The sequence below is a fragment of the Terrapene carolina genome, unplaced genomic scaffold (assembly GCF_002925995.2).
Source record: "Terrapene carolina triunguis isolate 2854851 unplaced genomic scaffold, T_m_triunguis-2.0 Scaffold93, whole genome shotgun sequence".
NCBI classification, from domain to species: Eukaryota; Metazoa; Chordata; order Testudines; family Emydidae; genus Terrapene; species Terrapene triunguis.
This window is the reverse complement of record NW_020664444.1, coordinates 1,292,543-1,314,336: the sequence shown is the minus strand read 5'-3', so window position 1 is coordinate 1,314,336 and position 21,794 is coordinate 1,292,543. Positions and strand designations below refer to the sequence as shown.

Sequence of the window (21,794 nt, the reverse complement as noted above, 5' to 3'; positions counted from 1 at the left end):
TGGCACTAGAGTACCCGTACCAGCAGAAATCTGTGCTTTATTCACAGGACAAAGTATCATCACAATGTGGTTGGAAACATTTTTTTTCAAGCATACACATCACCATCTTCATGGGTACATACTTCGCTCAGGTGACAAAAGGCAAAATGGAGAGGCCCACTCCAGCCTCAGACGCATGGCTTCCCATGGGTCATAGAGCCCCATGTAGGCCCCAGCCCCTGCGGGCGTGGGGCATTCATCCTAGTCCTGGTAAACTGGACTAGGAGACGAGAGAGACTGACCCACCCAGAGCCCGGGAAGCTTTAGCCAGGGAATGCTCCAATTGGTGGTTATTTTCGGAACATGCACAAGGTACATGCCAGGTAGACGCTTGAGCCAGTTTGCGCATGGGCAGCAGTGTGTATTGACCAGCCATTATTAAAAATCAGATGGCCCGTGGCCTCCACACGGCCCATCAGGCCCTTTTCTGGCTGCTCAGGGTGTGCCCCTCACAGTATAAAAACCAAATGCAAAACAAGCCCCCCCAGCTGCTGACAGAATCTGGTGAGGGCTTGGCTGTGTCCAGCTGTCTCTGCCTGGCACATGTTGGGCTGCGGACATAACTCCACATCCTCCTTGGCCTTTGGCCTGGAAAAGCCTGGTCTCCCACAGGGTCTGGAAAGCCGCTCTCGCCAGCACCCGCGAGGAAGGACAAGATGGCCGACAGAGGGGGTGGCTTGCACGTTGGCCTCCAGTTTGAACCCTCATGGAAGACTGCGGCATGCTCGCCTCACCACTGCTCTGGGCCTGGACATTTATTCCCACCTGAAGTCCTGCCCAACGGTTTCATAGAATTTAATATTATATGGTCTATAAAAGTCCCGGAGCTGCTCTATCACCTCAGGGTCTATCTGCACATGAGTTCTCCCTTTGGACTTGCCCAGGCAGCGCGGTAAAGTGCTGCTCTCTGTTTTTTTCAGGCAAGGAAACCCTTTTGTCTTGTTGAAGTAGAAGTGCTTGTCCGTGATCACCCGCTTGATGCCCAGGAAGTCCTGCACTTTGCCCATCTCCCCGGCCGGGTCTGTGATCAGCTTTTCCCCACTGACAAAGTGGATCTGGGAGAGGGGGAAGTACTGGAGCCAGTTCTGCAGGTGCACCACGTACATCCCGATGCGGATGGCGTTCCACGAGGTGTCCACCAGCCCCAGGCTGCGGTTCTGGAAGGACAGCCCTTCGAAGGTGGGGATGTCGGGCTTCTTGGAGAGCGTCTGCGTGTAGTCCGAGATGGCCCTGGTGACCGGGTTCCGCACCACCACGATCAGCTTGGTGTCTCTGGACATGTTGAAGATCCGCCGTGGGGCCTCCTTGGTGACAAAGTAACTGGGCGTCTTTTCCATTGTGATTTGGCTGCTGAGCGTCCTGGGCATCAAGCTTCTGTAAGCAAAGAAACGCACAGGTGAGGACAGGAGTTGGGACCCACACGAGGCGTTTGCAAACACAGCCCCGGCGCCCCGTTCTCAGAGCCCAGGCAGCTGGTGACTGCCAGACTGGGCACCGATAATAGCCAGACTAACACGCACCAGGCAAGAGACTCATTCCCATCCGGACGGGACCACACCACCAAGAGGCCAGGAGAAGACAGGAGCCCCCGACAGTCAGCTGAAGCATGCATCGCCAGACGAGGGACATGGGAAACTTGCCCTGCACTGTAGCTACTGATGGGACAACTGCCACAGTCTGGCAGGTTCAGAGAAGCAACCAAGCAACCTTCCTCACCTGACCGAAGGAGCGCAATTGTCATTCCTTACGTCCTCTCGCTGGCAGGACAAAGCCCCAGGGGAGGCACTGTCGGGGTTGCTTTTCTGTGGCCCCAGGGAGATGGATTATTGATCTTCTAAGGCTTTCCCAGCTCTTGGGCTCAACGAAAAACCCACCCAGGTTTTTTTCCAACCATCCAAGAATGTTAATGCCACATTCATAATGTTCCAGCCATTCCCAGCCTCCCTGTTGTGTGCACTTGGGCTTTGTAAGGTGGGAAAGGACTTGAGTTCAGACAGACAGACGGACATTTAGAACATCGGTCTCAGAAACAGAGAGAGCCCAGCTCAAAGTCCCCACCGTGGAGGTGGGCCACAGGGACACTAACCAGGCAAGTGCAGGAACTGAAAGCAAGACGGTGCCCGATTGAAACTTCCGGAGGGATTGAGAGAGGCCCAGTGCACTTGGCCAGGGCTCGGGGTATCACCCCTACTCCTGTGAAAAGTCTGAAAGTGCCTTTGAATGACCAGGCCCTCAGCCCTCCAGCTCAGCAGTGCCCCTAGCACCAAAGCGGGGTGTCGGCGTCACAGTAACGCGCAGAGGAGAGTGCGACCGACTGACTCACCCACATCATTTCCTGCTGCACCGGTGCGTAGGTGTCCCTGGGACGGCTCCCACCCATGCACTGACTCAGCCGCAGCACAAGGTTGTAGTGCTGCCCGAGCACTAACCTCTGACGTGGTAATCTGCCGCTTCGCCCGCCCGGGGGCAGGTCAGTAACGCTGCGTTAGTGCTAAGGTTGGGCGATACACAGATGGGTCGAGGAGAAGCTGGCCTGTCACATGACAGGCAATTACCCCGCTCTGGCAGACGGGGAGCGGTGTCTGCCTGTACACAGGATGCTGGCAGACTGCAACAGGGAAGCTTACGCACCCCTGACAAGGGAAGCTCCGGGTTTGAATACAGAGGCGCTGGCCACACCTGCTCCCTTCCCCAACCCCTCAGCTAGGACACGTAGGATTCAGACACCGACTCCCCCTGGGGCCTGAGGCGCAGCGAAGCGGTGGGATTTTCATGCACCCAGTGCTTCTCCCTTTGAGCAGCTGGCAGAGACTGAGCGCCAAGCCAGAGCCAGGCGCAGGCGAGCGTCTCCTGCTCTGCTCTGGATCCAGACAAGCTGGCCGAGGTGCCAGCAGCAATGTGCCAGGGCGTCTCCGAGCCCTGCTCTGGCATCACTCGCGCTGCCCTCTCACAGCTCCAGCCGCAAACAGAGGCCGGGCTGGGGTGCAGAAAACAAACCCTGGGGGAGACAGTCACGCCGTTCTGCCGCCGGTCTGGGCGCCACAAGCCAGTCCCTCTCAGGGACAGTATCTCCGCTGACAGAACCGGCCCCTCGCAGCCACCAGCAGAGTCCGCAGGGGCGTGACTGGGAGCTCGCCCCCTCGCTGAGGATTACCACCAGGGCAAGGTCCTGCTGTCTGCTAAAGTTGTGCGATATCAATCGCCCGGCTGAACAATCAAGAGGCCCAGGGGGTTCCTTGCTTTATTAGGGCTCGGTTCCATCACACGACTCCTCGAAGGTCCTTTCAGTCACTTATAGCCCATAGCGTGGGGGAGATCGTCACAGAGACCTGGGGCTGTGAGAGATGCAGAGCTCCCAGTGAGACCTCGGCAGTGGCTTGCTGCCGCAGGGCCCCATCTGCCCTTGAAATAGTCATGATGGGATCTGTCCTAGTGCCACCGGCCCTGCCTCCAAGCAGCCAGCCAGCCACCCGAGGCGGGCACACAGCCGAGATGGTTAAACAGACCCTGGGAGCCTGGGCAGGCCCCAAACGTGAGCTGTTAGTGGTGGGGAAAGTCCCGGGGCTCAATCTCAACGACAGCTCTAAGGAGAGGGGCGTGTGCTGGGTATCTGGATGTGCCATAGCACTGTTCACAACTTGTGGCCACAACTGCGCACACCGCCTGTTGCCCCCAGGACACTGGGTCAAGTGGGCAGAGGTTGTCCCAGTTTGCCAGTGCTTGGGTCGGCCTGTGTGACTGGAATGGGGGGCCCCAGGCCAGCAGGGCTGTGTGACTCGGGCCCAGTGAAAAACACCCCCTGGCTGCTGGGGGGAGGAGGGGGTCACTGAGCCCACGGGGCCAGTCCCCACTGCTTGAGTGATTGACGCACTTCATGGACCCTGGAGCCCTGAACTCAATTCCTGCTCTGCCACAGAGTCCGTGTGAGTTGGGGCAAGTCTGTGAATCTCTCTGTGCCTCAGTTCCCCTCCGTACAGGGGGGCCTGCACTGCTGGGCTGCACGGGGGCTGGGAGGGTTGGAGACTAGCATGAGGAGGGCCATGGACATACGGAGACAGGGCGATTTCCCCACACTGAGCATCGCTGGGCCAGCGGGATGGGGCCAGCTGAGCCCACCCCTCACCCCTCAGCCCGGGCTGTACCTCTAAGCACAGACGCGTCAGCGCGGTTTCCAGCTATGGCCGTGCCCCAGGGCGGCCTCCCAGACCAGCAGGAACGGGGATGGAGTCGCCACACATGGGCCCTGGTGTAAATGAGGCACAGCAGTCAGGGGCATCAGCGGTGCACGTGCAGGATGGGGAGCTCCCTGCCGGTCCGGTGCAGCGTGTGCCCAGGGGCGGGGCAGGGAGTACAGGGGTCGGGTGCTGTGGAATGGATAATGCTCCATCGCGAGCCTGGGTCAGCCCCTTTATCGCCAGCAGGACACCGGGCTGCTCCAAGGGCCTGGGCCCCCTGCATCTTGGGCCAGCGCACGGCCTTCGCCGTGGAGGGGTCCCGGGAGCAGGACCCAGACTCAGAGTGGAGGGGGCCAGGCCCTCTGCAAACTGCGCCTGCCTTCCCAGCGTGGGGCTATTGAAATCATGGGCTTTGACGGCTGAGCAGCCCAATCAAATAAGCCAATGGGCAGGACAGATTTATCCATCAATCTTGCTTATTAAGAATAAATGGTTAAATCAATCAGGGCTGGATTTATTGCCGGGTGGGTCGCTCCCGGCTCGAGCTGGGCAGAGCCGGTGGGCGCCTGGTTGAAAGCTGCCACGCCGACAGGTTTGCAGCCGCTCGTATTTGCTTTGCGACATGAGCGGGACTGGCCTTGGGGAGCGGACGGGCCAGGGCTCTGCACGGGCACAGGTGTTTGCACCAGGGAGTTCCATGCCACCACATGCGCCGTGTGAGGCTGGGCGCCTCCTTGGCAGGGGGCAGGCGCCGCCGTGTGAGATGGGGGCCCCATGACGCCGCAGCTGCGCCCAGCTGTAGTCACAGGAACAGCCCAGGGGCTGAAAGTGGCTCCTATCAGCCTCCTCCAGCCACCACACCGATCGCTCGGCCCTGAAGGCCACAAGCCGGTGAGGGCGCAATCCTGCGTCCATTGCTGGCTGAGACCGGCTCGCCCAGCCCTGCTCCAGAGACCAAGCACTCCCACAGCTGCCAAACCTGGCGATGGCAGCAGGGCGAGGGAGTCTGCCGATGCCCACTCCCAGCCAACCCTATTTCCCACCCACGAGGCCTGGGAGCGAGAGGAAATGTGGGGACAATGCCTGACTGCTGCGTGCGCCATGGGGCCCTGCTGATCGCAGAGAATGAGGGGATTTGGGGGAACGAGATTTTTGGGGTGGGGAGGGGAGCCCCAAGGGATGGGCCCACGAGGTCTGATCGCTCTCTGGGATGCCCTGGGCTCACACCTCCTTGGCAGCATGTCGATAAGCCTGCTGTGGGGCTTGTAGCCGGAGAGCCTCCCTGTGCAGGCAGCGGCCCAGCCCTGGAGCTGTGCCCAGGGACTGACCCCGTGTGAGAGAGCAATGTGTGCACACGCTGCATGGCCCTTTCTCACGGTCTGCGGCAGGCCGCTGGAGACATTCAGCTGCGGCACCCAACCTCCGGCACCCCCCAGGGGTCCCCCACCCAGTAACCAATGGTCACAAGAACGAGGCCCTAGAACATAGGACCTGCCATGTGGGCAAACTGTGTCTGTGTCACTGCTGCCCCCTCTGCTGGGGGCGGGTTGGAGGCTGGCACCCGAGCTGCATGGGCCAGGCGGGGGAATTGCACGCAGACTGCAGCTGCTGCTTGGGCCAGGTGGATCACGACACCTGCTGACTTTCCCAGGTGTGACCGAGACGGCTGCTGATTGCCACGGACTATTAACGGGGTGGCTGCCGCTGTGGAGGTGGAACCAGGAGTTGAACTGCTGGGCAATAACCTGCTGCAGGAGTTTCTTCAGGGCAGCCCGTTCTCACCAGCTACGTCACTCATGTCCTTTCCAGAGGGGCAGGGCCCAGGGAGCCGCTTTGTGCTAGTCCCGCAGCGCTGCTGGCTGTGGTGCCCTTTCTGTACCTCTCCTGACCCACAGCGTCAGAGCCATTCAGCCTGGGGCTAGGCTGCCCCTGCCTGCAGCGCCACGGCCTCAGCGTGTCCGTCTGGCCCCCTTCGGGCAGGGAGCTGGGGAGGAGGCCTGGGCAGAGCCGGACATTCCTTGCTCCTGTCAACCCCCCAAGCTGATACTAGGACTCCTGCGTGGGGCCCCAGCCCCGCTTTCTCTATGGAGCCATGCACCGGCTTGCGGGGTAAAGGAGAGATTTAATTTCAGCTGCTTGGTGCCCTCAGACAATGCCCACGCCCCTGCCTCGGCTTCAAAGCAGGAAGTCAGAGCTCCCCAGGGCCGCTTCTCCCCCGGCACCCTCAGCTTTAGTGGGCAGGTCTACACTGCAATAAAGACCCATGGCTGCCCCCCACTGGGAGGGGGGAAGTCCCACGGCCCAGGCTCCAGCCCAAGCCCGAATGTCTACACAGCAATTTGTAGCCCTGCAGCCGAGCCCTGGGAGCCCAGGTCAGCTGTCCCAGGCCAGCGGGTCTCTGAGCCCAGTGTAGACGTACCCAGTCTGGCACCTGCTACACCCCCGAGGAGCGTGCGCACGGCCCGGTGAGGTTCCCCGGCCCGGGAGCTGGGTCTCCTGCCGCTCCTCTTCACGTTCAGGTGTGACAGAACGACCAGCCGCTACCATTCTATTAGCCCAGCGTCTCCACCCAACGGCAGGTTATCGGTTACGTCAGCCAGGAAAAGGAGGGTCCGCCTTCCAGAGGGAGCCTCGCACGTTGGCTCCCAGCGCAGCAAACCTATTCTGGGGGCTGCAGCGAGGCAGAATTCGGCAGCCAGGACGCTGCCCTCTGGATTAATTTACTCTCCAGCAGCCCCCAGTGACAGTGACAGCCTGACGGATTTCAGTGCAGGCTGGGAGCCAGCAGCATCAACGCCGGCCCTAACAGCTTGTTCGGCTGCGGCGTGCTCTCCCCTACAGTTCATAGCTCAGCAAGAGTTCATCTAACGCAACACCGTGCGAGGTGCTGAGTCTCTTGCAAACGCAGCCTGGCCGGACTGCTGACCAAGGTGAAGTTCTGCAGCTGACATGCACCCCCCGCTCCCTCCCCGGCTTTCCCCCCATGGCACCAGGCACTCTGCTTTACTCTGCCCCTCTGATCCTCCTCGGCAGCACAGTGCAGGCCTAAGAACCATCATTTGGAGCACCGCTGGGTCAGCTCGGAGAGACTCACAGACTAATTAAACCTAATTATGTGCTCCATGGGAATTCTACAAGGGCTGGGGAAGAACCGTGGAGGTTCTCAGGCAGTCCTGGCATGAGAGGAAACCCACGGAGCAGGGTGGAGAAGGACCCAGAGCACGAGTCATTTTAATAGACGAGACCTGGTGCTGTGCAGTCTGGCCAGGATCAAGGCAGACAGGGACAGCAACGGCAGCAGTGCAGCCTGTGGTGATTCGGTGGGAGAGGGCCACACGCTGATCTTACAGCCATGCCCCGGGTGGCCAGCAGATAGAAAGCAAAGCATTTCTAGGAGCTACACCCCAGGGTTGGGGCTAAGGGCTTGATGCTGGGAGGTGCTGAGGGCTCCAGGGACAGACAGGCACCCTCAGCGCCCACTGAACGGATGGGAGTTAAGAACACTTAGAACATTGCAGAACGTAGCTCTCCGCCGACAGGCCCATGAGCACTGGGTTTTCACAAGGGGCATTTCAGCAAAGAGTCCAGGGAAACTCAGGTTTAGAAAAGGCTTCTGCTAGAGGGACTAAAATTCCCAAAGGGAATATGGGACACTGGGGCGGGGGGGAGCGGCCAGAGCCCTCCTCCCTGGACAGGGCAGGTCTGACCCACTAACCCAAGCTCTGCCTGCCCCCTGCGTGAGGCTGGGGTTGCTGGTCGCCCGCCAACTGAGCAGTCCCTGCACTAGGATCCCCTCTCAGCCCTTGATGCAGGGCTCTCGGGCACCTGGCACATGCTGCCAACATCGATTTGGTTTCACTAAGCACGTCCCGGTGACTGCATCTCCGTCAAGCAGCCTGCAGCCATGTGGCCAGCACGCTGAAAAAGCCGCCTGCCCGCCACAGTCAGTGATTACTGGCCCCAGTAGTGCAGATATTCCTCCTCATTCCTGCCCCAAAGGGGTAAGGCCCGGGGACTGCAGAAGCAGTGTGGGGACCCTGCTGTGCCACCGCTCGTGGGGCCCTGGCTGCTCCGCCGTTGCATTCAAGCATCTTTCACCAACCCTGAAAAGGAAAGAGCCGCATGGGATGCTGCAATGCCCACACGGCCCCTTTGCATCAGGGACAGTTAAAGTGCTGGCATAACCTGCCCGAGCCCCGCGTGGAGGGCGAGGATGCTAGGGATTGAACTTGGGTAAGCCTCCAGAGCTGACAGCACGAGCCAGAGCTCTAGGGTGCCAAGCTAGCAGCTGTAACAAACTCCCATCCTCTGGAGCCCGGGCCTGCAGAGGGACCCAAGCCCATGCCAAGCCGTGGGCTCCGCTCGGCCACTCGCCCAGCTGGGCAGGGCCAGGCGGTCACCTCGAGGGAGGCGGATCGGCCTAGCAGGAAGCTGAACAGCGCTCGAGGCACAGGGCACGGGGGCATTCCCACTCAGCCGCTGTACCGCGCGCCCCTGCGCATACCCACTTACAGCAGCACAAGCACCCGCTGCAAGGGCTGCGAGCTCCTCTGAGCTTCCCCAGCCATGCATAACCCCCTTGCCAGGGACACGGACCTGCCAGCGCTTCCGTTTGCAGTGACCAGGCAGGAGCACGAGGCTGGAGCCTGAACTCCCGGAGCGTCGGAGTCTTAACCCCGCTTCGTTCCTGCCATTTACTTCAGCCATTAGCCCCACAGCCACTGTCAGCATTTCCATCAGCCCCCAGCGTTGCCTTTGCCTTGCGCCAGCATGTCACCCTAGGCCCCCGCCAGCACCTCCCCCCCAAGCAGGGATGGCAGGTGGCTTCCGGGGGTTGCCGTATGTCTATTGGTCTGTGCAGTGCCCATTCGCTCTACCAAATTTCTCATTAGTAAGAGAGCCAAGTAATTAGTCTGCATAAATTAATAGGCCTGTTCTACATAGGTACCAGAGCATGGGCCTGGCTTAATTGGCCTGTCCCACTGCCCTGCTTTAGACCCCATAAATCCAGGTTATGATTCCTATTGTTCAATGACTGCCAGGAAATGCTAATTTAGTGCCAGGCCCCACTGCTGCTCTCTCTAGATCACAAACAAGTTTTTGTCATAAATCAGTGCCGGGCAGCTTGAGAAGCGATTCCCCATTACGATCTATTGGCAGAGAATCATAACACTGCTGTTTCATTAATGGCCCATCTTCAGGCTTGTTAGAGTTTCATTACGTGAGCTATTAGGTCTATGTATTTAAAAATGAAATTACACGTTCTAATCAATTATGAAAAATACAAAATAACTGCCTAGTAAATTACTGAAATGAGACAAGAGGATTTTTATTTAAATGAACTCCCCGTGCTCGCTGCTCCGGAGCAACGGAGATTGCTGAGACAACAAAACAGCCTGACTCGAGGCATAAATCACCTCTGAAACCAGGCAAGGGGGAGACGTGTCAGCCAGCCTTCATCGTTACGGTAACGGTGGGATCCCAGGCCCGCAGGAGCTGGAACACGCATTGCAAACGTAATGACAGTTTACTTTAAAATGATAGCTCTGGACTTCTGCATTGGCAGAGTTATTTGCATGCAAGCAGCACGTCATAGTCTTCAGCTTTATTTTTCACAGGTGGTTTAGATTTGAAACCTTGCCGTGTCCTGCTCCTTGTGGAACACACCGAGGGCTCCCAGCAGAGATCCAGCTTATGGGGACTGTGGGTGGTGGGAGCGTCTGACCGTGTCAACAATCCCCAGTGCGTTACCCTGCGCTACCCGAACTCATGCTAAATGAGCCACTCACAGGAGTGGGGCTGAGCTAAGGGCAAACATGGTTATGTCTTACTGACACTGAAGGGAGTGATCAGGGACACGCGTTAGCCAGGCAGTGGGCTGTGCCAGGGAAGGAGAGGAGGAGGGGCCGACCCTGCGGTTTGTGAAGCAGGACAGGTCGGAGTAAAAAGTTCCACCACGAGAGGTGGCCAGTGGAGCTGCTTTCCTCTTCGTGTGCTATTGCTCCGCACTGAGGCTGGCGTGCAGGGAGAACGTTCAAACGATGCGGCTCCTGCCAGACCCTTCAGTCAAGGGCAGCCCCAGGGAAAGAGGTTCCTCATGGTTCTCACTCGGGTCAACGCCCTGGCCAAGAGCAACGGGTCCGATCCTGCGCTGGCTGCCCTAACCCTGTGCAGCGCGATGGCCAATGCAAGTTCCTAAGGAGCTCCGAACAGGCCTGGGGGGGCGGAGACCCTGATTTCAGCTGGACCCGCGGAAAGTTAGGGCCAAGTACAAAAAGCCTCAATTGTGGAGCTGTATCTAACTGTCACCATGGAAACGTCCAGGTCCAATCAGACTCCTCTCCAGGAGCCTCGGACACCCCAAAAGCTCTGGGACAGCAGGTGCACAAATGCCAGGGGGAGGGCCTGGAAGAGGAAGGACTGAAAAATAAACGAATGCGTCAAGCAGCCCGTGCGGCACCTTGATCCACCTTGGAGCCGATTTGAGAGGCGAAGGGCCATCGTAGAACCCCAGCACTGCTTCTGGGACAGGTCGAGGACACCCCGGAGAGGAGCCACAGCGGGTGCGCTGTAGGATGAAATAGTTCGCCTGGGGCCCAAGTGCCCCGCCAAGAGATTTGAGCCATTTAGGCGCCGCTAGTCCTGGCCCCTCCCGAGTGAATGGCTTGGTCCCTTCACCTGAGCTTTTCTTCTTGTCACAAGTCGTTTCCCTCAGTCTCTGATTGTCTCACGTTATAAAGCACCCAGCTGTACTAGTTAATCATCACCTGGCTCACAAGGGTAGTTGCAAGTATTCGCTAACCACGTTCTGGGCTGTGAATGGACACACGGGTCACAAGATGCTGCCTCTCTGCCGTGACTGTTGGCAGAACTGCCCCATTCAGCTTCTGCATCACACACCTGATTTATGAAATCCAACCGGGCTCTCCGGGAGCATTCTCTCTACACCTGTCCTTGATTGCTCCTTGCTAGAGTGCTCATGGAAAGTGAACATGCAGGGCCATGAACACAGCACAAGTCACTGCCTTGTTCTAGTGGCGTGAATATTCCTGGTGTATTTACCCAGCATTAGTGTTGGGAACGCTGTTTATTTGCCACTCTTGGCACCTGCTTCTCAGCATCTCCAGATGCTCGGCTTCATTTGTTTCTCATCATTCTTCCCAAGAGGCTAAAATGCAGGCCCCAGAGGTATTTTAAGTGTCTGAAGTACCAGCGCTGTCCAGGCCAATCAAACTCTCTGTCTAGGCTACTGTGAATCCACCCAGAGAAAACGTGTCTGACGAAGTGGGCATTCACCCACGAAAGCTTATGCTCCAATACATCTGTTAGTCTTAAAGGTGCCACAGGACCCTCTGTTGCCTTTTACAGATCCAGACTAACACAGCCACCCCTCTGATACCAGAGAAAACTGTCCACTGGGACATGTCACACACGGTTAGAACACATGCTGCGTGCACGCGTTTCCTCATGCCTGCCTGTGCAGAGACATCCCACGTCTGCACACGCTGGGTCCTGGCAGGGGAAGCAGCGGCTCCTGGCCTCACAGGGTGCATGCACTTGCAGACTGGAGCTGGGAATAAAGGCACCGCACCGACAACCACAGCACACCGGGGTATCACCCGAGATCTCCCAGTCACAGCCGGACAGGCCCCTTCCCGAGAGATTGGAGGTTCTCAAAGAGCAGAGGCAGGGACCAGCTGCCTGATGGGCTCCCCTCCAGCCTGAACGTGTCAGCTTCCTGAAAGCCACACCTAGTCAAACATGGCCCACTTGCTGGCGCTGCCCAGCACTGCCCCCCTTGCTTCAGTCTCTCGTGCCTTCTTCCTAGCACGGCCACAGATGTGCCTCCAGCCCCAGCACTCCAGGTGCTACAGCAGCCATCCAATCACCAACCCCCGGACTGCAGGGGGCACGTGGGGAAGAGCCCAAGGCGTTTCCCCCTTGGGTTTGTTACTAAGCTGGGGAGGGGGGATTTTCTAACACCGGCTAAAGCGCTGGTTAGACACATTAATCTGGCAGCAGGTGCAGCACGAATTCCTCTGGAACGAGAGATTATTTTTTACGGTAGTTATGAAGCTTCTAAAGCCTTTTGGTGCCAGATGTGAACAGTAAAGCTCACTTCAAGCTTTGAGATGTCAGGACTGTGTTTGGCCATGTTACTGGAATGAGCAGAAGAAACGTGTCCTCCAGCCCAATTAAGAGTAATCAGAGAGAAGCTGCCCTGGGTAAAAATACCTGGGGTGGACGGGAGTCTCCACTGAACTCACTGGGGCCAAGATTTCACCCTTGGTGGCCCCAAATCAGCTGTCAGGAGCCCCTGCCCCAGACTGTATCGCGCAACCCAACATATTCCACGGACAAGCCAGACCCAGGGCTTGTGGGCAGGCACCTTCCCAACCTGCTCTAGAACGAAGTCACACGCTGCACAGAGTGAAGGGCTCAACCCCCTCCTGGGGCATGGCTTTATGAACAACCAAATCAAGTCAGCTCACACTCCTCCCCAGGCTTGGCTGCTCCTAGGGTTCCTTGCCAGGAATGCTCAGCCCGCCCCCTAGGTCCTCTACCTCTAGAGAGAGACTCCCACCTCCCCCTTACAGCCAGGTGGGGTAAGAGCCACCTGCCTTAAAGAGTCCACACAGGATCAACACCTACTAACAGGCCTGAGGTGTCTCAGGTTAACCTGCAAGCCGGGAACAGGCCTGCTTCACCGCACTGCACAGATGACAACACAGGTACACAAGTCGATTCTATTTACCACCTTCTACGGAAAGCAGAGACACTAAAGCTGGTATCTTCTATCACGCAGGCTAAGCAGTGTTCACGCAGCTCTGCCTCCCGCCTGGGAGCAGGGGGGAAAGGAGGCTGAAGGAATGAATAGCCGAACAGGTGACTCAGCAGGACGGGATAATTCCCGGCGCATCCACTGTATGGCAATTCTCTGCAATCTCTGGGGCTCCGTCAAAGCAGCTGCTCTCTCCCCGGTCTCTCCACAGGCAGGGACTGGAGTCACGTGGAGAGGACCCGGCCCAGCACACGTGCTCGCTTCACAGAGTCCCCTGAAAAATGGGTTCCTCAGCAAGAGGCTCTGGATCCACCGAGAGGGGCGCCGGGGGGGGGGGGGTGTCACTACTGCAGTATTCCCAGCTCTGCACACACATCGTGTCCGCTGGTTACTACGGCCCAGCCCAGCCGTGCATCGCTGCTCTGCTCCGGGAAGCCTGGCGGGGACTGGTGGAGAAGCGGGGAGATAGATCTAGGCGACAGGAGAGCTGGGTAAAGGGCCCAGCCTTTCTTGGTTCCTGGCTTTCCCGTGCCCTCAGGTTGAGCTAAAGAGGGCTGCTTCCAGCCAGAGAAGGGGCCAGGGTTTCAAAGGCTTCTACCCGACTTCTAGCCATGTAGACACACGCACACGCACACGCACACACTTAACCCTTTCCTGGGCTTCGCGAGCAGAGGGGACGCTGCATTCCATGCAGATCCCACATCTACCGGTCAGCAGCAAGCCTGGCTCATCGGCCTCCCCCTGCGGGTTACGGCCAGGCTGGCATTCCATCAGCGCACGGCTGGAGCCGCCCGTACAGCGGGCAGAGTGCCTCCCGCAGCGCCCTGCCAACTTCCGCTGGGCTCAGGGGCACTGCTGAGCCATGGAAGCCCTGAGACGGAGGCTGCTGTTTGTATGATCACACCCCACGTCTGCATTATCAGGAGAGCACATAAAACATGGACACACCCTACCAGAAATCATGAAGCCAGGCCGAGTGCTTGGGCCAGACCTGGCACCGTGGCTCAGGGACGTCTCATTTATACCCTTCGGCCTCGTCTACATGTAAAAGTGCGGTCGACACAGCGGTGGCACTCGGGCTGTGAAAAATCCCCCCGAGCACCACAGCCAGGCTGACTTAACCCCCGGTCCAGACACAGCGAGGTCAACAGCCGAATGGTTCCGCCTGCCTCGGTACCGGCGCCGGGGAGCAATGGAGAACTCCCCGCCGTCACCGTGGGAACGTTGACACTCGGCGCGGCCATGGCATAGCCAGGGCAGTGTGGCTGTGCCGCTGTAGCGTAGCCTTGGCCTGACACCGTTATCCATGACAGCAGCACAACAGGCTTTGCTGATGGAAAGTCTGAGACTCAAGCAGTATTAACAATGCCCTGCACCCATCTGCCATGGGGCCTGGTCTTTCATGCACCAGACAACGCCGATTCCTAGGGTGTCTAAGGCCACTAGAGCGTGAGCTCCTGCTGGCTGTTGTCCAGCACTTGGGGGGAGCCCTTGGACCAAGGCATGGCCTGTCTCCAGCTATTTAGTCTGGTGCTCACACCGCCTGTAGCGTCAGTCCCTGAGGGGCTGGGCACGCTTGGGGAAAGCGGAGGTGGGCTTGGGAGGAGGAGCTGCCCACCTTTCCCTCCCAAACCTGCATCCTGAGCCACGCTGCTAACCTGGCCAAGCTGCTCTGAGCAAGGCTTTTGCAGCCTGCCTATCATGTGGCTTTTGCTAGGTACGTGGCGTTGCAGCCCAGCGAGTGCTGCCACTTGGGCGCCGTCAGGACTGGGGTGCCAGGGTCCTGGTCACTTTGCCAGGCTGCCTACACGCCAATGAACATTGCCATTTGCCCACAGGTAGCAGCCCCACAGCCAGGCTGCAACTGCAAAGGATCCGAACACACAAGGTCCTTCACCCTTCCTGGCAGCAGAGCGCTGCTGTCCAGCTCGCTGGCTGCGGGCAGACGAGGAGGGTGGGCACGGGGAGGTGGAACCAGCACTGCTTTCTTTCAGCGTCTCGTCGGTGCTCCCGGCTTTGTGCTACTGGGGAGAGCCGGGCCAAGGTGCAGGGTCAGGCGGCTGGGAACACGGGCCCTTGGGGGAGCGTCCCACAAGATGAAGGCTGTTGTTTCTGTCAGTGACTAGGAGGGCACTTGCCCATCAGGCTCCTGCCGCAGCTTTGTGCCGAAAGACTCACGGGGCAGCGTCCCCTGCCTAACAGTCGCTGCTCCACCCGGCTAGGTCACCCAGGCTGGGGGTGATGTGCCAGAATGTAACCACCCGCGTCTCGGGCCGGTCTCAGGCAGATCCTCCCGTGAACTGGCAACTCCTCCAAGTGGGCAAGGGGCACCCACTACGTGCACAGCAATCACTGCCCCGTGCTGCAGCCCAAACTCCTGCCCTGCAGCGGAGAGCACACACCCCTTTGCCAGCTGCAGTCACACAGCCCAATGGCCATAGTCTAACTCCAGCATCGCCACCTCCCCCGCTGCAGACGTGACACTGGGATTTGCGAGGGGAAGAGAAGAGGCAGTCGCTACAGGCATTGAAAGTCAGCCCCATGTTCGTTAAACTGGCTTTGTTTCAATTCTCAGTCCCCAGGAAGAGTTAATTCCCCAGCAGCACCTTTCTGAGACCCTGAATTATTAATTTCTTTATAATTTGCCTTCAGGCCCCCTGTGGCCCGTACAACACTCCCACATTAAAGAAACATACGCTCCCTCGCTGGCTGCAGTGCTTTGATGTCAAACATCCCTCCCAGGGACCAACTTGTACAAAGATTCATCATCGGCTGATGGAGATATTGCTGATAAGCAGGTGCCTGTAACGACACATTACATCACGGCTTCCTTCCGTCAGGCTAACTACGCAGAACAAAGTTGGGGGGAGGCTCTTGAGTAAATATTTGCTCGTGTAGCTCATTGTGTACAGAGGATTCACAAGGCTGAAGTTGACTCTTCTCAGTGGCAATAGACTGAAGTGTGTGTAATCCTGGAGTTTAGCCACATGCAGGCATAAAAATGAACTGTTTAGTTTAGCAAAACACCAAAGGTGAGCTCCTATGGTGGTGACCTGCCCCCTCCAGCTGCTGGCACAGCTCTGTTGCTGGTGTCTAAGAGATCTTCCAGGCAAGTGGAGCTGGGGAACATGGAGACAGCCAGGGCTAGTACTGAAGAGACCAATTTCTTCCCAATACAAGATGAGGAACGTGCTGACATCCCCTTGAGACCTGCACCCTTGGATGCTGGGCCTCTGAAAGCCAAGGCTGGGAGGCAGCAGGACTGAGATGGAGCTTGCAAAACCTGCATGGAAAAGAGATAATCTACAAAAGACAAAATATGAACTCTGGAGAGTTTTAAACATCTGAGACGACAACAAACAAACACCTTCTGAAATGCACCTGTGCCTCACTGCACCTGGACTGTTATTAATGCTGCTCAGGGTTGTACCCACGCGCACAGCGGGAGAAAAGACAGACACCGCTGGAGTGAACTGTAGATCATTCCCTACTGCAAGTGTGACAACAGTGCCCCTTGCCCAGACTACTCCATAGGCGAGAGCATGCCCGTTCCCACGCTCCACGCAGCAGCTTGCCCTGGCAGAAAGCAATAGTGATGGACGGCCTGAAGAGAGAAAGATCCCAGTGAGCAAGCCAGCGGTAACTGCAAACAGCCGCCCTCCCGCTCATCCCCCTTAGCTCTCCAGTGCACTCTGCCGTCTCTGCTTCAGTTTTCAAGGCCACAGTTCCATGCAGGGACCTGGGCTTTCTACTAACCTTTCAGGACAGGGGTTAGGGCCATGCTGGGTGCATCAGCACTGCTCCCCAGCCGGCGCGGTTCCCTGTGACACTCGCCGACAGTAGCTAAGGCCGGGTCACAGCAGTCAGGCCATGCCCATGTTTTCAGTCATTCAGAACCTACTGGCACTCTTGCTTTCAAGCTGACATTTCCCATACTCAGACTCTGCCCAAAGGAGAATTGTTTGGTTTTTAAATGAAAGTCTGAGCAGCACTGGGCCAGGCATCTGGAAGTCTCAGCTGTGGGTGGGTGGGTGGTTGGTGGGGGGGGGGGGGGGGGGGGGGGCTTTCCCCAGCAGAACCCTTCGATACAGGAATTGATAAATAAATAGCAAGCGTTCATGCAGTTAGAGACTAATTGTGATGTGTTCACACATGCAACCTTACCAGACTCCTGGGCGTGCGGACCTGTGCTGTCTTAGTGCCCTCTCAATGGGGGTGGGGTGGGTTTACAGTGGAATAAAGTGATCCAGGTTTCATCCACCTGTAGGTTGGAGGCTTTGGGGACTGTGACTTTGGTTTGGTCTATGGTGGACATAAGGCCCATCTGTGGAGCTGAGGCCCAGATCCGGGTTAGGATGTGCAGGGAGGTTCTGATCCAGGGCTTTGCTGTGGCTCTGATTCTAGATTAAGAATCTCAGGCCTCCGTGCTAAGAGAGGTTGGAGTTGTTACCAAAGGATTAACTCCCTTTAATAAATGTTTATGTTCAAAGAATTTACAAGCGCGCTCACAGACAGATAATTAGGGACATTTCGATGCATGCCAGCAGTGTGAACACAGTAATTAACTTTGTTGCCGATTCATTTTTAATCATTTCAATGCTCTGGAGATGTCTAAGTGTCCTTTGAGCCAATAACTTCTCTTCCGCGGGGCCCACGTCCTTCATGCAGTGCAGACGCCTAATTCCGCTCTTTCTAAACAGCTGGTCATCGCGAAATTAAACCGAACCTGACAAAACAACACAGCAGCAGCGAGGGGAACCTGGCAGGCAGAACCAGCCTGGAAACGGGGTGTCTGCAGGCAGCTGTGCTTACGTTCCATCACACTGCACAAGCCGTACTGACACCGTTCCAAGGACAGGCATTGCTAACACAGGCCTGCAAACAAACTACTAATTTGCCTATGTCTAGCGGCCACCGCAGCAGCCATGGGGTGATGGGTGGATGTGGGGCTGCAAACGCAGCAGCGCTCACAGGAGGGAAGGGTTAGGCCCTGAGTTGGCCACAGGGGTGCGCAGGGAGGGGCACATGTTGAAAGACCTGATTCACATCAGAATCGAGTCAAGAAGAAAGAGCCGAGTTCCAAGAGTAGAGGAACCCTCTACCTGCCACATGCTAGGGACGTCCCACACCAAAGACGCCCTGGAAAACGTGGACAAGTCAGGCTTCATCTGAAGGCCAAGCAGGGCAGCAGAAAGGGGCAGCCAGGGGTGGGACACATTCCCTTCGCTCAGCATCCTCCTCTTATTCAGTTTCATTCCCTGTTGCTGTCGGCACCCTTCCCTGTGGGAGGCTCTCTCAGCCTTCTCAGAGACAGCTCCAGCCTTCTCAGAGACAGCTCCAGCGAGCCAGGCTGGGGCAGGCCGTGCTTTGGGGAGCACCAGGTTACACAAGGACCTACGGTTTTGTAGCTGATGGGCTCCGAGTGACGCATGGGCAGTCATGTGGCTGAGAAGCCCCTTGGAAAGGGCAGCGTTTGTCTTCTGGGGCTCCCACGGGAACGTTCCCTTGCCTGCCAATCCAACTCCCCCAGAATTGCTCCCTTTTCGCCAGCAGGGGGAGGTTTTGGTCTCCCAAAGTCACTAATGAACTTGCTGTCCAGCTGTTGTGCTGATCCGTACGCTGCTCCCTGGGGAGCTCCTGGCCTGCTGCCTTCAGAGCACTGCTGCTGCTCAGTGCCACAGCGGGACGAGCTGCCTTCCCCGGGGTGTGCCAGCACCGAGTCGGCGGCCCCTCCTGCTGGGAGCCTCTGCAAAGATACAGCTGGGACTTGCTAACAGCTGCTCTGTTCCATCAATCCCACCGAGCCACCAAGCAAACGAGGGGCCTGCATCTCAGCTCCAGCAGCTCCCACATCCTGCTCACTGCTAATACAGCCTGACTTGATATTCTCCCCCCGGGGGAATTCTGCGCCACTGCGCACACGCAGAATTCATGTCTGCCACAGAAAAGACATTCTGCCAGAGAGGCGATGCAGTTACGCCTTTTGTCCACCAGGGGCTGCTGTGGTGCCAGGACAAAGGGCAGCCGGCTCAGCCAGCCAATAGGGAGGAAGAGACTGAGATCGTCACAGGGTGGGGGGAATAGACGGGGGGGGCACACGGGGCTGCCGGGGGTCACAGATGGGCTCAGAAGGGCTAATGGGGAGGACAGACTTGGGCAGGGGCTGAATGGGAGTGGGGGTGCAGGGCCACACGGGGACAGGCAGATGTGCCTGACTGAATGGGTGAGGCTACGGGTCAACCAGGGTCTGCATGGGGAGGCTCCCCCCCAACAAAACCCCCCCCCCCCCACAAAAAACAAACAACTGTTCCATACCTGTCCCACCCACACCCAACAACCCTCCAGGTTCACTCCCCGGCTCCTTCCCAGCAATTACCCGCTCCATCAGCTCCTCCGTTACCCCTGGCCTCCCCAAGCCTTTGCACTGCTTCTGAGGAGCGCAGAAAATAGGTTTCTGTAGTGCAGTTTAAATGAATTATTACTCAGAGTTCTGTATTAATATACCTAGGAAGGAATCTATTTGTCAAAAAAACATTTCCTGAATCTTTTTTGTTGTCTGTTGAAATAAATTACTAAAATAATTGAAACTGGTGTGATCATATTCTGTTATTTTGACAAATAAACTATGCAACATTTTAAAATATTGTACGCAGAATTTGTAAGTTTTTGGCATAGACTTTTTAGGCACAGAATTCCCCCCGGAGTAAGATTCCCCTTGTAGGGATTCAGGCTTTTCTCATGCCACAGCCTCCTGGACCCAGCATGTTGTGCGGCCACACGCTCCCCCAATGCACTACTTCTGTTCAGCCACTGCCCCCGCCTCGCCTTCCCTAGCCCGGTCTGCTGGGCCCTGGCCTCTCCTCACTGAGGCTCCGCTACCCACCCTGACCCCAGCTCCGGCCTCAGCCCGAGCACTGGCCCCAGATTTCTCTCTATTAAGTCACACGTTTAAATCCTGAGAGCGACTCCAAGTAGCATGTGGGATCGGAGGCAGGGTACTGAGGGTGAGTGATGAACGGAGGGGCCCCATCTACGGAGCTCTCCCTGTTGTACTTTCCCCCGCCCCTCCCCTCCCCTGACCTAGCTGCCTTCACTGCATTGAGCCTTATGGAGACTAGGAGCTCCTTGGGACCCAGCCTTGCCATGCACGGTGCAGGGCACCACGCACACATCTGCCTTTGCATCAATTAGAATGCAGGGGGCACGGTTGGAGCAGGGACACCCAGGCAGGTACTTCACCCCCGTAGGGAAAGGAGACCCGGTGATGCCCGAGCCCAGTGGCGCTGTCAGAGAGCCGGAATCCCCTCCCTTGAGCGGCCCAGCCAGTGTGACCGTCAGCTCCGCCAGGCAGCTCCCCTGTCCCTCGTTGCTCTGGGTTTGCACAGAGACCAGGGAAGCTCTAGGGAGGGTAAATCGGTGCTGGGCTGTTGCCAAGAAGCAGCTGCAAGGCTGCGGCCGTGTGCTCCTGACCAGCGCCACCGCCGGTGCAGATGGAGGGCAGCAAGCAGCCCTTGCCAGGCCCCCCAGGCTAAGCCGTCCCAGGGCTCCCAGGCAGGTGCGCCAGGGTGAGCTAAGCTCTGCTGGAAACGTTCACCAGACACACGGACAACAGGGGAGTAGCTACACCAGAGCTGGCTGCTGCAGCGGGCAGGACGGGATGCAACCTCCTGGGGGGAGGAAAGCACTGGGTCAGTTCATTGTTAGGGTGGCAGGGATGGGGAGCAAACCGGGGGAGTTGGGGGGAGGAGGCCAGAGGGCTACAGCATGGCAGAGAATAGCAGAAACCTCTGGAATTGGGAAGCACCAACACCAAGCCTCAAGTTGCCAGCGTGCTCCTGGCACCTGGCTGCTGAGGTGGCCGGAGACGGCTGCGGCAGAGCAGGCTGGGGGGATGGAGCACTGCCTGGCTTTCTGCCCTCGTTTCGTAGGTCAGCTGGGCTGCCACCGGTGTGTTCCCTGCTGCCTTGCCAGCCAAGCAAGGGGCCAGCTCATGGCTGCCTCAGGAGCCGCGCCGTCCCCCCTGCCCCCCAGGTGGCTAGACACGGAAAGCGGTGCCACAGGCTCCCCAGCACAGCCGGTCGCCCTCAGTGAGAGGCTCAGCGCTGGCCTCCTGGCTCCAGGCAGCGTCCCCAGCTGGGCCGCAATCGGGACCCCTGCACCGTAGCTGTGCTGGGCGAGTAGGGGGCGTCTCTAGGGCTGGCTGGCACCGTGACCGCCCCACTGCACTGGGTCTATTTTCTCTTAACAGCATTTCCCAGCGGTGGGCCCAAGCCCTGGCATAAGGAAACGTCCTATCCCTGTGTGGCTTCCCCCCTCTTCACGGCTTCCCAGCAAGGAGGAAAACAATTCCCAGCAGACAGTCGACGCTCATGGAAGAAAGAGCGGTTCTGGACGATACACACGGCGCTGTGTAAAAGGGCCGCAGCCCAGAGCTGGTGCCTGGGGCAGAGGGAGACAATTCAAAGCCAGCCCAGATGGGCAGGCAGACTCTGATCTGAGTCACGGTTTCAAAGAGAGCTGCTGGGTGCGGCTGGTCATGGGGCATTCACTCCCTGCACTGCGCGGAGGCCCGGCCCTGGCAGATTCCCTTCGTTAACTAAACAGCCCAATGACAATAACGAGGGGCATTCCCATCCCCAGAGGGCTCTGCTCGGCTGGGAGGCCACGTGCTCCTAATTAGGCTACTGTCAGATTTGAAGCACTAAAACCAGGAATCAATTCAAGTTCACAAGGTCGGTGCTGGAATGAATGTGTTGACGTCACCAGACATCACCATCACCCCAGGTAACTCAGGAGGG

The 21,794-nt window shown here is 57.9% G+C and overlaps 1 protein-coding gene across 1 annotated transcript in view; it reads right to left on the bottom strand.

The window, feature by feature from the left end:
- Positions 1-396: 396 nt before the first annotated feature.
- Positions 397-21,794, bottom strand: part of HS3ST2 (heparan sulfate-glucosamine 3-sulfotransferase 2) — a 92,898-nt gene continuing 71,500 nt past the window's right edge. The window contains exon 3 of the mRNA XM_026650752.1: positions 397-1,413. Coding sequence (XP_026506537.1) covers positions 795-1,413 — 619 coding nt within the window. The 3' untranslated portion in view covers positions 397-794. The remainder of the gene's footprint in view (positions 1,414-21,794) is intronic.